This window comes from Callospermophilus lateralis, chromosome 14, assembly GCF_048772815.1.
Source record: "Callospermophilus lateralis isolate mCalLat2 chromosome 14, mCalLat2.hap1, whole genome shotgun sequence".
Lineage (NCBI taxonomy): Eukaryota > Metazoa > Chordata > Mammalia > Rodentia > Sciuridae > Callospermophilus > Callospermophilus lateralis.
This window is the reverse complement of record NC_135318.1, coordinates 38440980-38457325: the sequence shown is the minus strand read 5'-3', so window position 1 is coordinate 38457325 and position 16346 is coordinate 38440980. Positions and strand designations below refer to the sequence as shown.

General features: G+C 32.0%; 1 protein-coding gene across 1 annotated transcript in view; it reads right to left on the bottom strand.

Annotated features, from left to right (window-relative positions):
- Positions 1-16346, bottom strand: part of Gtf2a1l (general transcription factor IIA subunit 1 like) — a 49444-nt gene that overhangs the window by 16665 nt on the left and 16433 nt on the right. The window contains exons 3-5 of the mRNA XM_076832680.1: positions 15347-15402; positions 12965-13049; positions 11195-11778 (exon numbers count right to left, since the gene is read on the bottom strand). Of these exons, the coding sequence (XP_076688795.1) occupies positions 11195-11778; positions 12965-13049; positions 15347-15402 (725 nt within the window). The remainder of the gene's footprint in view (positions 1-11194; positions 11779-12964; positions 13050-15346; positions 15403-16346) is intronic.

Below are 16346 nucleotides of genomic sequence, written 5' to 3'. Positions count from 1 at the left end.
CTTGTGCAAACAAGTGAGTCAGCATGAGAGAGAATTCAAAATTAGAAATTACAGAAAAGATGTTACCATAGGTCCTGAAATATTAAAATGATAAGGAAATATTATGAACTTTCTAATAATAAATTTTATGACTTAAATGAAGTGGATAAATTCCTTAAAAACTACCAAAGTTTAAGAAACTAAGTTAAAAGAGAAAAAAAAAGCAGATGACCTAAATAGACATTTCAAAAATTTAATTCAGAGTTAAAATTCTTTCCCACAAAGAAAAAGTCTGGATCCAGATGACTATAAACTCTTGCAGAAAACAGAAGAGGTACAGATATTTTTCAACTTATTTTATGAAACTAGTACTATTAACCTGATGTAGTAGTACAAAGAAAAAAAAATAAAGACCAATATTCTTTATGAACAGAGAGGCAAAAATCCTCGATAAAATTTTAGCAAATTGAATCTAGCAATATATTAAAAGGATAACACAACCTGACTAAAGGAAATAATTTGGGGAGTGCATTTCAAAGTTGAACATCTGATAATCAATCAATGTGCTTTACCATATCAAATGATGAATGAAGGGAAACATTTGGTTTCAATGGATGTGGCAAAAACATTTTAAAAAATTCAACAATTCATGATAAAAACTCTCAGCAAACTTAGGTTAAAGTCATCTACAAAAAAAAATTTTACAGCCAACACAATATTTGATAATGAAAGATTGAATGCTCTCCCTTTAAGAATAAGATATCTGCTCTCACCATTCTTATTTAATTTTGCACTGGATATCTTGATGCAATAAGTCAGTGGGGGAATTACTGACTGGGAAGGAATAAAAACTATTCCTATTAACAAGGAAAAAACAATTGTCTATATAAAATAATTCCAATGTATGTACAAAATAGCAACTAAAACCTATCAAGATGACAAAAACTATACATCTATATAATAGCAACAATTAGAAATTGAAATTTAAAAAACACTTTCATTTCAAGCAGCAAGAGAAATCAATTTTTCCACATACTAAGGACCTTAAAAAGAGTTTTAGCACATTTTTCAGCATAACAATGAAGATCAGAAGGCAGTAGGATGATATAATTAAAGGGCTTAAAATGAGAAAAGGAGTTAAGTTGAATCTCTCTCCCCTACTATAAAACCCTATTACAATGGTCCATATACCTATTGCCATGACCCACCTTTAATAAAATCTGCCTTGCCATCTTAAATAAGGGAGAAATTAGAACATTCCCAGATAAAAGCTGAAGGAATTAATTACAATGAGACCTTCCCTGTAAGACACATAAAAAGGAGTCCTTTAAATTTAAAGGATGCTAGATAATAACTCTGGTGACACAAAATAAAGAATTCTTCAGGAAAGGAAAATTATGTGGAAAAATAAATAAACTAGTATTATCACAATCTAGTTGGTTATTATTTTATTCTTCTCTAGGAATTAAAAAACAAAAGCATAAAATTATGTCTATTATTAGGGGTATATAACATAAATACACAATCTGTGAAAACAGTAGGAGACAGTAGAACGGTAAAGGAATAAACTTTTGTGTATTGGTTCTTTTTAATTTTTTTCTTTTTAGTTGTAGTTGGACACAATACCTTTATTCTATTTATTTTTATGTGGTGCTGAGGATCAAACTCAGTGCCTCGCACATGCTAGGCAAGCGCTCTACCACTGAGCTACAACCCCAACCGCTTGTGTGTGATTAATCTTAAATTGATATCAGATAAAAATAATTATAATGTTAAGATATTATATGTAATATCCCTAGTAATCAAAAAAGAAATCAAAATATATTATTGATATATGAGAAAGAAATCAAAATATATCATTATAAAATTATCAATTAAACACAGAAGAAAACAATATAGAAGAAAACAAATAACAAAATGGCAATTTTCCAATTATTTAAAATGTAAACTGAGTAAACTCCCCGTATTAGTCTATTTTGTGTTGCTCTAATACCTAGGGCTTAGTACTTTTTAAAGAAAGAGGTTTATTTGTTCACAGTTCTCAAGGTTCAAGAACTTGCAGTCAGCATCTACTCAACTCTGGTGAGGAACTCAAAGCAGATGGCCCAATCCCTTAAAGGTTATACTATTTCAGTACCTCCACATTGGAGACCAAGCCCCTAGAACATGAACCTCTAGGGGACAACCCATATCTAAATTACAGCATTCCCCAATCAAAAGACATGGGCCGGAAGAATGGACGAAAAAGCAGGATCCAATTATATTCCGTCTGCAAGAACTCACTTTAGATCTAAGGACATGCATATGTTGAAAGTTAAAGGATGTAAAAATGAAGTCCATGCAAACAGTAACCCAAAGAGAGTTGTGGGGCTATGTCACTATCAGACAAAACAGACTTTAAGTCAAAAACTATTACAAAAAAAAAATACAGTGATAAAAGAATCAGTTTAGCAGAAAGATGTAACAATTAATAAACACAAGTTCACCAAACATCAGAGCAGATAAATATATCCAACATTCAAAGAATTAAAAGCAGAAATAGTTTTATAGTACTAGGAGATTTCAATACCCTACTTAAAATAATGAACAGATGAATCAGAAAAAAGATCAATAAGAAAATAAAGAATTTAACAATATCAATCAATAGGACTTAATGGACATATAAATAACTTTTCATGCAACAAAGGCAGAATACAAATTTTTTCTTTCTTTCTTTCTTTTTTTTAAATAATGGGGATTTAACCTGGGGGTGCTTAGCCATTGAGCCACATCCCCCAGTACTTTTTGTTATTTTTTATTTTGAGACAGAGTCTCACTAAATTGCCATGCTAAATTGCTGAGGCCGGCCTCAAACTTGCAATCCTCCTACCTCCATCTCCCAAGTCACTGGGAATACAGGCATATACCACCACACATAGCAGAATACAAATTTTTCTGAAGTATATAAATAATATACTACAAGATTAAATATGCTAGGATATTAAACAAGTCTTTAAATAATGTTTTAAGTTAAACTTATGCTAAGCATCTTTTCTCATCAAATGGGATAAAACTAAAATGGAAATATTAGAATTATATTTAATATAGTAATAAAAATTATACAAATAGATTTTTAATAATAGTAAAAATTAATAACTAGAAAATTATGTAATAAAAATGGAAAATCCACAAATTATGAAATATATATATATATTTTAAAAAATAGGTCAAAGAAGAAATCACAAGGGAAATTATAAAATAGTTTGAGGCAAATAAAAATGAAAACACGTATAAATTTATTTATGGATGTAAGCAGTGCTAAGAGGGAAATTTACTATAAATGCTTACATTTCAAAAGACCAATCTCAAAACTGTCAAGTAAAGGAAGAGGATCCAGGAGAAGGAGTAGAAAGGGGAAAGGGAGGTAGTAGGGAACTAAATTGATCAAATTATGTTTAATGCATGTCACAATCAATCCCACTATTATAATGCACCAATAAAATTTTTGAAAATATAAAAAAATGAATCTCAAATTAGCAACCCAACTTTACACTTTAAGAAACTAGGAATAAAAATAATAAATCAAACTCAAAACCAGAAGAAGAAAGAAATAATTATTAGAGATAAACAAAATAGAAAATCAACAAAAACTATGAGTTAGTTCTTCAAAAAAATCAAGACATAGACAAATCTTTACATCTAGACTGAAGACAACTCAAACATTTAAAATCATTATAAAACAGGGAACACCACTACCAATCTTACAGAGATAAAAGAAACAGAGAGAGAGAGAGAGAGAGAGAGAGAGAGAGAGAGAGAGAGAGAACACTTTGAGAGACTACTATGAGCACTTGTATTCCCCAAAATTTGAAAACTTAGATGAAATGGACAAATTTCTAGAAACACACAACCTACCAAGGTTGAAGAGGCCCATTAACTATTAAACATATTCAATTAGTAATTTAAAAAATCTCCAAAACAAGAGGGCTTCACTAAAGGACTATACCAAATATTTCAAGAATTAAAACCAATACTCCCCAAACTCTATCAAAAATTGAAAAGGAAAGAATATCTCCAAACTCATTTTATAAGGCCAGCATCATGTGGATATCAAAACCTGACAAAAACATTCCAAGAAAACTATAGGTAATAATTGACTTTAAAAAAAAAAAAAAGCTTGAAAGATGAGGAAATAAGCAAAAATGCCTGCTTTCACCACTTCTACTCAGCACAGTATCAGAAATACTATCTAGGACAATTTGATAAGAAAAACAAATAAAAGAAATACTTTTATATGTAGAAAACCCTAAAGATTTAACAAAAGAAGAAGAAACAGAATAAATGAATTAGGTTATAAAAATCAATACACAAAAATCAGTTGCTTATCTATGTACTCTGAAAACCTAAAAAGGAAATTTAAAAAACAATTCTATTTATACTAGCATCAAAAAGAATAAAACCCTTTTTTTATAAAGAATTTTTTTATTTTTTTAATTGATTTTTAAAAATAAATGACAGCGGAATGGATTACAATTCTTATTACACATATACACACGATTTTTCATATCTCTGGTTGTATATAAGTATGTTGACACCAATTCATGTCTTCATACATGTACTTTGGATAATGATGTCCATCACATTCCACCGTCCTTGCTAACCCCCTGCCCCTTCCCGTCCCCTCCCACCCCTCTGTCCTATCTAGAGTTTGTCTATTCCTCCCATGCTCCCCCTCCCTACCCCACTATGAATCAGCCTCCTTTTATCAGAGAAAACACTCGGCATTTGTTTTTTTGGGATTGCCTAACTTCACTTAGCATTATCTTCTCCAAAAAAAATGTGTGTGTGTGTATTTTTTTTTTTTTTAATTTAGAGACAGGGTCTAACTGAGTTACCTAGGGCCTTGCCTAGTTGCTGAGGCTGACTTTGAACTGATGATCCTCCTGCCTCTGCCTTCTGAGCCACTGACATTATAGGCATGTGTCATGTAACTACAAAATTTGAGAAGAGACATGACAAAAGGGCTGGGGGTGTAGCATAGTCAGTGGTAGAGTGCCTGCTTGGCTAGTATGTGCGAAGCCCTGGGACAGATCCCCCAGCACTGTAAAAAAAAAAAAAAAAAAGGTGGGAAAGACAAAAAATTTTGAAATCTTTGCAACTTTCAGTTACATATACATGAAGCAGAATTCAAAAGAAAAGCTTAACTGGACTTGATCAAAATCCCAAACTTCTCTCCAAAAGACTGTGTTCAATGGCAAGAACCTAAAGCAATTATAACCCTCCTACATTGCTGGCGGAAATGCAAAATTCCACCCATACACTGGTGTTGGATATATAGCCACTTAGGAAATGAGTTTGACAGTTTGTTACAAATTATTATATGACCTAGCAGTCCCACTCCTCAGTATTTACTCAGAAGGAATGTATACATACATACACACACACAATATATATATATATATATATATATATATATATATATATATATATATATATATATTTTTTTTTTTTTTTTTTTTTTTCAGGAACTTCATTCACAGATGCCAAAAACTGGAAACAACCCAAATATGCAACTGGTAAATAAACTATGGTACATTCATATAATGGAATATACTGATACATTCAACAACATATATGAATCTCAAGTGCATTATACTAAAACTACATATTACATACCTTCAACTGTTTGACATTCTGGAAAAGGTAAAGCTCTACCAAAAGAAAACAGACCAATGAGTGACTACCAGGGACTAGGAGTAGGTAGGAGGGTATTGACTATAAAGGAACATGAGGGAACTCTTTAAGGTGATGGAAATGTTTTCTTATCTCAGCTGAGGTAGTTTTATATAACTGCATATATTTGTCAAAATTCATACTATACACCTAAAACTGACAAAACTCAAAAATGCAAATTTATCATATAGTATACGTCAAAAAATCTGACTTTTTGCCAATACTTCAAAAATCTGCTTTTTAGAAGAAAATTATTATAAGGTTAGTCCTAAGCCTAAACCACATGTTGAAATTGGCTTTTCATTTTAACAGCATCAAGTACTGAAAACTTTAAGTCATGAAATCTTTTGTTGCAAAATGACTCAGAGCTCCCTTGGTACTGTGCCAGATGAGTATAAGCTTATTGAGGAATATTAAAGATTCCAGAACTCTTTCAATAGAATTCACATAACATCATCTTATTTTTCTCAAATTAATGAGGTTCTCTTTACCCTGGGAAAGTAAGAGTACAAATATGAATTTAATTTCAGTAACTGAAAAAGAATTTTGTCATTCTCAATTTCTTTCTTCAGAAGCACTTCCAACATGCACTGCAAAGTTCAGACTACACATATGATTATATGAATCCAGTGTCCTTTGAGGTTGTAATTTGACCCAAATAGTGAATAGTTTTATAACATCATCAATAATGGATGCTGCAGGACCATGAATAGGAAGATTTACATCTTTCATATAGCCAAACATCCCCCATACTGATCATCAATAAACTCCTCCAGGTAAAACTATATAAGGAGGCTTTCGTTCCCTCTCAAAAATAGTAAACATCTCCCCAAGGATTAAGTCAGGGCTTTAAGCATTGTACTTTGAAATATCAGGAAAAAAAATCTTCATGAAGAAAAATTTAACATTTTGCACATATTTTTAATAAACGTATTGGAAAAGACAATAATTCAAAACCTTGTTTCTAAAGTACTGGAGTTTTATGTCAGCAGACAGATTTTTTTTTTTTTTTAGAATTACTGGCTATATCTTAGCACTAATAAATGCCATGTGCCAAAATAGACAACAATGCTTGCTTTACTAAAGCTACAAAACTATGTCTTGCCAAGCATCTCAGGTGCTCCATTAGTGTACAGAGTATCAAATTTTGCAAAGTAAAAATCCCTTTTTATTATTGCAATGATGTCAGATTCCAACTTCCCCAAAAAAAGGAGTTCTCAGCAAAGGAATTCTTTAATGATGTCAACATGCAAATATAATGAAAATCAGATGCTAGCTGCCCTAAGCATCACTGGTATTTTTACCCTGTTGAATATTAAAGGAAAGTTACTGCTGATTCTCCTATGAATTCTAGCCAAATGTAAAATTTAAAAGAAAAAATGTCTACAGTTCTAATGCAAATGATGTAATCTGACTGCTTCAATTCTCTTTTTCTGCTCTAAAACAAACAGCTCAGTAATGTTCAAGATTCTCAGTTTCACCAAAGTATCTTTAATTATTTGTTGCTTCTGTGTCTGGGTATTACAATAATCAAATAAATAGGATTCCTTAAAATAAAGCTTCATTTACCTAATCCAGCTTCCAACCTTTTCCATTTACGCTTTCTTCTAATTAAAAAGCCATATTTTTCCAGTGGCTAGTAAGGACTGACAAAACTTCATACACATAAGGTGGGAATAAATACAAAACAAGAGAAACATAAGGTATAACAATTTTTTACCCATATTTAACCTAAATTATGTTGAATTCAGTGTTCTGTAATCATGACAGGTGATTTAATTCAGCTATCATAATATAGTGACAATGATGATTATATATTATCTGACCATGTACAACAGCATCCCACACCATTTCACTCTCATTTGGCAGGAAATATACCTTAACATATTTTGACAAATACAAAAAAAAAATTAATCCCCAGTATTATACACACAAAAAAAAAGAAAAGAGCTAGGAAACAGAATCACTTCCATTTGGTGTTTCTAATAAAGTACTAGGCATGAAAGGAAAAGTAAATAAGAAATTGGCAGAGAGAGAACATGGAGGTGGTCCTTAAATGCCATATTAAGGAGCCTGAACTGTATCCTATACATGATGGGCAGTGATGTGTTAAGCAAGCAAAGGACACAGTCAGGCTGCACTCTGGACAGATCTCTCATGGCTCTGAAAGACATAAGAAAGACCAAAAATAGCTAACAGGGACTGAGCACTCACCATGCATCAGCAGTGCACTGTTGAGCACTTCATGCTATCCTAACACATCCTCTCATCACCACAATTTTAAAGCAGAAACATTATTTTACATAAAATATACTTTTTGAGTCACTTTTTTAGTACTTGCCCACATCACAAGAGAAGGTATTCAAAACAATTCTGATCCCTGAAACTTAGGCCTTTATCCTCCTGGAATGGAATGAGAAACAATAGAGGCTAAAAGGCTGATAAATTCATTAGGAAACTTATTCCACATAAGAGACATTTAGGGCAATGTCAGCTGGGATGCAGAAGAGGGAACAGACTCCAGAAATATTTACAAGTTTTTTTTCTTCAGAAACTTTTTTATTTATCATCTACCCAACACTACAAGTTTTATCATGCTAAGTGAAGTAAGCCAATCCCCCAAAACCAAAGGCCAAATGTTCTCTCTTATAAATGGATGCTGATCCATAGTGGAGGGGACATGGGAAAAATGGAGGAGCTTTGATGGGGCAAAGGGGAGGGAGGGGCAGAGAGGAGGCATGGGGGCAGGAAAGGTGGTGGAATGAGATGGACATCACTACCCTAGATACATATATGACTGTACATATGGTGTGACGCTACACTGTGTACAACCAGAGAAATGAAAAGTTGTGCTGCAATTGTGTACAATGAATTAAAATGCACTCTGCTGTCATATATAATTAATTTTAATTAATTAATTAATTTTTAAAAATTATCAAAATCACAATTCAGTCTTAAAAAGGAATGAAACCCTGGTACTTTCAACATGATGAACCATGAAAACATTATACTGAGAAAGCCAGTCACAAAAGAACATTATATGATTCCATTTATAAGGTACCTAAAATGGTCAAATTCATACAGATGAAAAACAGAACAGACCCTCATCGTTATACGAAATCACATATATGAGGTTGTGAGGGGAAAGGGGGTGGGAAGGGAGAGAACGGAACAACAACAGATGAGGTAGAGAGGGAAGATGGGAGGGGAGGGGAGGGGGGATAGTAGGGGATAGGAAAGACAGCAGAATACAACAGTCACTAATATGGTATTATGTAAACATTGTGAATGTGTAACTGATGTGATTCTGCAATTTGTATTTGGGGTAAAAATGGAAATGCATAACTCACTTGAATCAAATGTATGAAAGATGAAAAAAATAAAAATAAAAAAATAAATAAATAAAAAAGAAAAACAGAACAGAACTTATAGGAAGCTGAATCAAAATTTGTCAGGAATATATTTTATGAAACAGTAAGAAATATTAAGATTGCATAGTTTCTTAAGATAGCTGGGAGTCTACAACACAGGACAAGTAAACAAGTACTGCTAGTTACAACTTGCTCTAAGCTGCTTAGAAAAAAATAAAACTACTTATAAATTTTTTCAAAATTAGATCAGCATAAATTTCCCATATTGCTAAATATTTAAAGGTATTCTACAATAAATAAATAAGGAAGCGTTTTATAAGGTACATACTCTTGTATACTTGGATTTTGTGTTTTACATATAGACCTACTTTAAAACTAATAGACAAGTGATATGAAAAATTATCCAATATGTAACCATAAAGCATACTAACACTAATCTGAAGCTTTCTATATCAGAAACTTTATGTCTTCTATATACAACAGTTTTGAAAATTCTAAAACTTATGAGATTGGTATTATGCCTAGTTTACAGACTGTGACTGAATTTCAGAGATTAACTTTACATAGTGCTTATAAAAGTGAATCTGGAATTTGAATTTTTTGTGCCTTCAATGTACCAGTATTCCCTAAATAATTCTTGATTAATACACAGTAACTAATCTATTTTCCTCTATCAAAAAAGTGCATGATGATATCTAATGCCTAAAAGTAGAATATGTCCTTGACTCATCACACCAAAAATCTGCAAAATTCACACAGAATACCAGAAAAAAAAAAGCCTCCAAAAGTACTAAATGATGAAAACATATATATTTTAAATTTAGTCATTTTTACCTCAAAATCAAATGTTTTATAATTATTAGTTTAGCTAAAATTTATCTCCAAATTTCATATTTTATGTTAAAAATGTCATGAAAAAATACTAAAAAAAAACACATTTATTTCAATACTTTATAAGAAAACTAAAAATCTGCTAAAAGATCCTGTACAGGTTTCATCAAACATCAGAAATATTCTACAATGGGTCAAATATTTTCCGAAAGTTATCAGTCAATTGAAACTCCCAAAATAGTTTGACACACTCTCTTCACAGTCCCTATCTTTCCCCTAAGAAATATGAAATATTCTAAAAATGAAATGTTCAGATGGCACTTAACTGTACATTACTAAAGCTTTATTACAGTGGTTCTAGAGGATGACTAGAGGATGACTAAGTTAGCTAGAGCATAACTTAGATAGAGCATAACTTAGTCACATGATACTAAAATAATAAATGGAATTAGCAAAAATTCCCTTGGGGAGCTCACATTTATTTTTAGAAATGCAAAGTTGTTTCTAATTTTACAACCCAAAATTTTCCATGAATCTTTCTTTTACCACTATGAATTGGAAATAAATACCTCAGATCAATTTTAATATGTAATATTAATTAGAAACTTTCTTTTTAATGATCTGAATTCCAAAAGAAATTCAATAAAACTAGTATTTCAACAGGCAGAGGGAAACAAAATTACTAGCAAGATAATTCCTTGCGTAGGGAAGTCTTTCATATGCAAGTTCAAGAAAATTAGGTAAAATAGGAAATACATCAGACAACTTCTGTACATTGACAATGAATTAATCTCAAAATATTCATTAAATACTGGGATAGATTTCTGGGTCTTTTAAATTTTATCTCTAAACCAAAAATAAATAAATAAAACATTTCTCACAATCTAAGGGAGAGGTAAAATGGGTTACCTCAAAATAAATGCATTCTCTTTAAAGAAGTATTCTGATTCATCAATGGAAACAAAAAGTTAAGAAATGCTGAGTATGAATACTTTAAGAACTGATAGTTATACTTAAAACTATTAAGAAATAATTTTATGAAAGGAGAAACACTGGGGAATGATTCTGGCCAAATAATATGGTTATATTAGGTACATGTACAAATATGTAAAAATGAATCCCACCATTATGTACAACTATAAAGTACCAATAAAAAAATAGAATAAAGAAATAATTTTCTAAGGAAAAATCAAAACATATATAATTCTGATTAGTATTATACCTTTAAAAAAATTTCAGGAATTCTAATCACTGGCCACAATCAGTTCCCTAATATCAAGAAGGTGAACAAAGAACTATACCTTCTCAGAAACAGGTAGGCTGCTGGGTTCCTCTGTTTTTCTAGGTTGTTTTACAGAATCACATCCATACATTCTTTTTTTAAGAACGTGAAGCTGTGCATCAGTCATGTGGTGGAAAGACACCTGAGGGCCCAATGAGAGAGGCCCACTATGAAGATTCTGAGTCATGCTAGCTGAAACACTGAGCACTGGCTCCACACTAGAATCTGTCTGCAAAACCTGTGGAGGAAATACAACACCTGGAAGACTGATGTACTGAGAGTTTTCCTGCTGCCTCAACAAAGCTTCAGGCATGATTTTATGCTCATTTCCAGGAGGTACAAGTATATCACTAGTGGCATTTTTTAAGAGCTTCCTATCCACTGGCCCAGAATGTAGGATTGTGGGTTGCTGTAGCACAGTTTCCATTCTTTGTGATTTATTAGTCGCTTGAAGGGAACAAGGGTTCAGTTGTGAAACACTGGTCTGTATCATTGAAGGATGCCCAAACTGTTGAAAAACTTGTTGAACTGGATGCTGGAGAATACTTGCTCTTCCAGAAGTCTGTGTAACCATAATTGGTACATTAACTTTATAAAGGTGACCTTAAAAAGGAGAAAACAAAACTTTAAGTATTATTAGAATTCTAGCAATAGAATTAAAATTCTAATTTCCTGTTAAAAAAAAAAAAACTCACCCCTAACAGGCTGGAAGGAAATCTATCAATAAGGTAATAGTGGTTATCTCTAGAAATTTCTCTTATTCTTTAGACTTTTTTGTATTTTCTATAAGAAATATGTATTACTGTAGTTTTTAAATTTTCTTTTGCTTCAACTCTAGTTTTTTCCCACTATGATTTATATGACACACTCTGAGACACACATAGGCCACCAATATTTTATCCAAGACCCTCTCCTATTGCTTGATAAACTAATCTTATCAGCCTAATGGAATTTTAACAAAGAATCATGTACAATGTATTTCATACACTTAAGATACCATTACAAGAAAAGATTATCCAAAAAAAAGAGTTTGATAATTTCAATAGTTATCAAATTTCTTCCTCTTTCCTTTAAACTACAACTAAACAGGAGAGGAACTGAATAGTTTTTAAGCATTGAGTTAGGTACTGTACTTAAATTTTACAACACCCAAAGAATAAGTCTGATACTCTTTTAAATCAAAAGATAGCACTGAAATGCAAAGGTTGGTTAACCTCCAAACTTATGGATGTTTTTTCTATCAGGGAATGCAATCTCCAATTCAAAAGGAGGCAAAGGTTGATCAACCTAAGTCTTTGGTTTTCCTTGATTAGAGCTACCAGGAACACAGATAAATCCTTTTGTTTGTATTTGCTAAAATTTAGATAATTGACTTGAATTAGATAAAAATAGATACAAAGCATCTTACACAAGGTTGGAAAAGAGAATTCAGAGTGAATTAGATATAGGACAGGTATCATACAGTGTTCTTTGTGGTAGATGGTGTCTATAACAACAATAACTGCAACTTAATACCATTTTTAAATATTTATTTTTTAGTTGTAGCCAACACAATACCTTTATTTTATTTATTTTTATGTGGTGCTGAGGATCAAACCCAGGGCAAGCACTAAGCAAGCACTCTACCGCTGAGCCACAACCCCAGCCCGACTTAATACCATTTTTAAAATAGGTTTTATTGAAGGTTCCTTTAACTTCTGGTATAGTTCATTAAACAATATGAGATTTAATATCCAGAGTTAGCACCAATGCTAACTAAAAATAAAATATTCTTAGAAAATATTCTCACCAGATGCAGTCTGTAGTGTCACACCTGCTGGTACATGAATAGGATAACCAGGAAAAGTAAAGTTTGCACTGGAGTTTGAAGTGCCCTAGATAGAAGAAATTTATATTAGAAAGTTAGATTTATATTTTATATTTATATTAGTTAAATTTATATTAGAAAGTTATATATTTTATTTATATCCTTTTCCCATGGTATCACAAGGAGTAAAAAAAATCTGATTCCAGACAATAGAACAATAATTTGACAATACTCGACATTTAATACTAGGTCTGAGTTCTTTGAATAAAATGGCTTTTGAATATGTAGTCATTAACAATGAAGCCAGTAACGTTTTTCCCCTTCTATAGCTCTCCTCAGTAGCTTCCTTTATGAAGTCAGTAAGTCTTAATGAATAGAATAAACACCAACCCATAAAACTTACCCAATGCCTAACTTTGCCTAGGCCATTGACTCCTAAGGTGTCAAATATAAGAACCACACCTATTTATAAGGGTGCTTTAGTCTCTAAGTTGATCATGAATGGTATTTTGAAATAGATATGATGCATAATTCATAATAGCATATAATTTTATTTTTGGAATAATTAAACCCTAGAGTTTTAAAATTAAAAATAAAATCAAGACAAAGAAATGTTTTATCTATCCGATCTAAAAATTTTAAAAAATTGATAAAGTAGGCTAAGGATGTGGCTCAGCTAGTAGAGTACATGCCTAGCATGTGCAAGACCCTGGATTCTATCCCTAATATCACACACACACATCACAGAAAAGATTGATAAGTAGCACCCTATGTTGGTGAGGATGTGAGGAAAAACTAGTTGCCTTAGGCTACTGTTTATATGAGTATAAACTAGAACAACCCTTTAGACAATTTAGCAATGTATTCTAAAATTGAAAATATGACCTTTGACCCAGAAATCCTACTTTTAGTAATCTACTAAGTTGTCACTTAAACAACAGATAAACACAACTATAATCAATGGGATGCTATACATTTTTTTAAAAATGAAAAGAATTTAAAGGTCCATCTGCAAAAAGCTGGTTAGTTGAACCATGGTATATCCACTACATCCAATCTATGTTTATTGGCATTAAAAGGAGTCCATCAATATTACTAAAAGAAGAGGGAGGGAGGGAGAGCAGGGGTAGGGGGTGAAGGGAGGGAAAGAGAGGAAATACAAGTGCATATGGAAGGAAGGAAATTACAAAAACAGTAACAAATGTAATCCTACTTTTTGCCCTGAAAAGTAATGTACAGCTCATGAAATAAGTCTAGTGAATATTTATTAAACAATTAAAACCATTATCTTTGCGGTATAAGACTGCAGGGCTCTTTCACATTTTACTTTATAAATTTATTTGTTTTTACTTCATATAAGTATATTATTCCTTTAATAAGGAAAAAAAGATATTTCCACTAATCTCAAAAGCCGAGATATTTCAAAGGTTTCCTATCAAAAGCAGAGCCATTCTTTCCAAAAATCTAGTTAAGGAGTAGTCTGTGTTTGTTCTTAATGAAGAAATGGAAATAAGTGGTACATTTAATCTTGTACCTTAAAAGGTAGCTCATGGACTAGAAGAAAATGAAAAATAGTTAATGGATTATACGCCATCAGTACCATGGAAGAAAAGTAAAAGTGAAAATGTGTCATTCTTTCCCACCTAAAAAACTACTCAATTTTCTATGAATAAGTAATAATGTTTATCTCCTATCTCCAAGTCCTAGGGAGGTAGGAAACTATTTCATAAAAGTAGGAAATGGCCAAAATATTCCACTTAAATAAAAGGAAGAACTATGAAGTCACTCAACTCTGGAGGGAAAAAAATCAGAAAAAAATAACAGATCAAAATTATCTGCATTAAGGCCCACCAAGCATATAACACTATATGGTATATTAAAACCCCATTCAATGTAACTGTAGAAATTTCCTAACCTAGTAAGTACAGTTTGGGCAGATGCTAACAACTGCACTGGAAGACAGGAAAAACTAGTAAGAAAATGTTGATTCTGAATCTCCTGAGCTTTTCTATGATATGGAAACTATTCTATGATATGTGTCCCACTTCTTACCACATCTTTTCTCTAAAGGATCATGAATTACATCTATGCCCAACATTATCCCACCATTCACTAAAAATAGTGCATATCTTTTCAATTTTAGCCAGGTGCTGTGGCATAGGTCTGTAATCCTGGCTACTTGGAAGGCTGAGGCAGGAGGATCACACTTCAAGGTCAGCTTCAGCATCTTAGCGAGACCCTGTCTCAAAATAAAAATTAAAAAGGGCTGGGAAGGTAACTTGGTGGCAAAGCACCCCTGGTTTTAACTCCCAGTACCAAAAAAAAAAAAAAACAAAAAAAAAATATTTTAAATAAGCTACATACCAGTTCTGCTGTGGCAAAACTTGGAAGAGTTCTACCAGTAGGAATAACTAACGATGCTGCATAGAAAATAAAATAAATATTATACATTCATTAGAATTTATTAATTTAATTGCTAAATATATTTTTTTAAAAAAACATATTCTATAATGTTAGACCATAGTGAATTCTAAACTTCCAGTCCAAATGAGAACAGAAGTATTTAATTATAGTTTTCCAGCAACTTTAGATAGACTTTACAACTAAACTACTTTAAGTATCAAAGGTAAATATTTCTTTATAATCAGGCATACTGTACTTTAGGAATCCATAATAACATCTGCAGATTGTCTTTAGTAAGTAACTATAGCACTAAGTCTCCATTACAACTTATACAATAAAGAAAGAAACCTCAGACCAATATCTCTGATGAACATAGATGCAAAAATTCTTAACAAAATGCTGGCAAATTGCATAGAAAAACATATTAAAAAGATAGGACACCAAAATCAAGTGGGTTCATTCCAGGGATGCAAGGCTGGTTCAATATATGGAAATCAATAAATATAATTCATCACATCAACAGACTTAAGAATCATATGATTATCTCAATAAATGCAGAAAAAGCATTTGACAAAATTCAGCACACATTCATGCTCAAAACACTAGAAACACTAGGGATAATAGGAACATAACTCAACATTTTAAAAGCTACAAATGCTAACCCCAACGCCAATATCATTCTAAATGAGAAAAATTGAAGCATTCCTTCTAAAAACTGGAACAAGACAGGGATGCCCTCTTTCACCACTCCTAATTGAACATAGTCCTGGAAACCCTACCCAGAAAAATTAGACAAAGGAAAGAAATTAAAGGGATATGAATAGGAAAAGAACTCAAACTATTCCTATTTGCCAACGACATGACTCTATATTTAGAAGACCCAAAAAACTCCACCAGAAAGCTTCTAGAACTCATAAATAAATTCAGCAAAGTAGCAGGTTATAAAATTAACACCCATAAA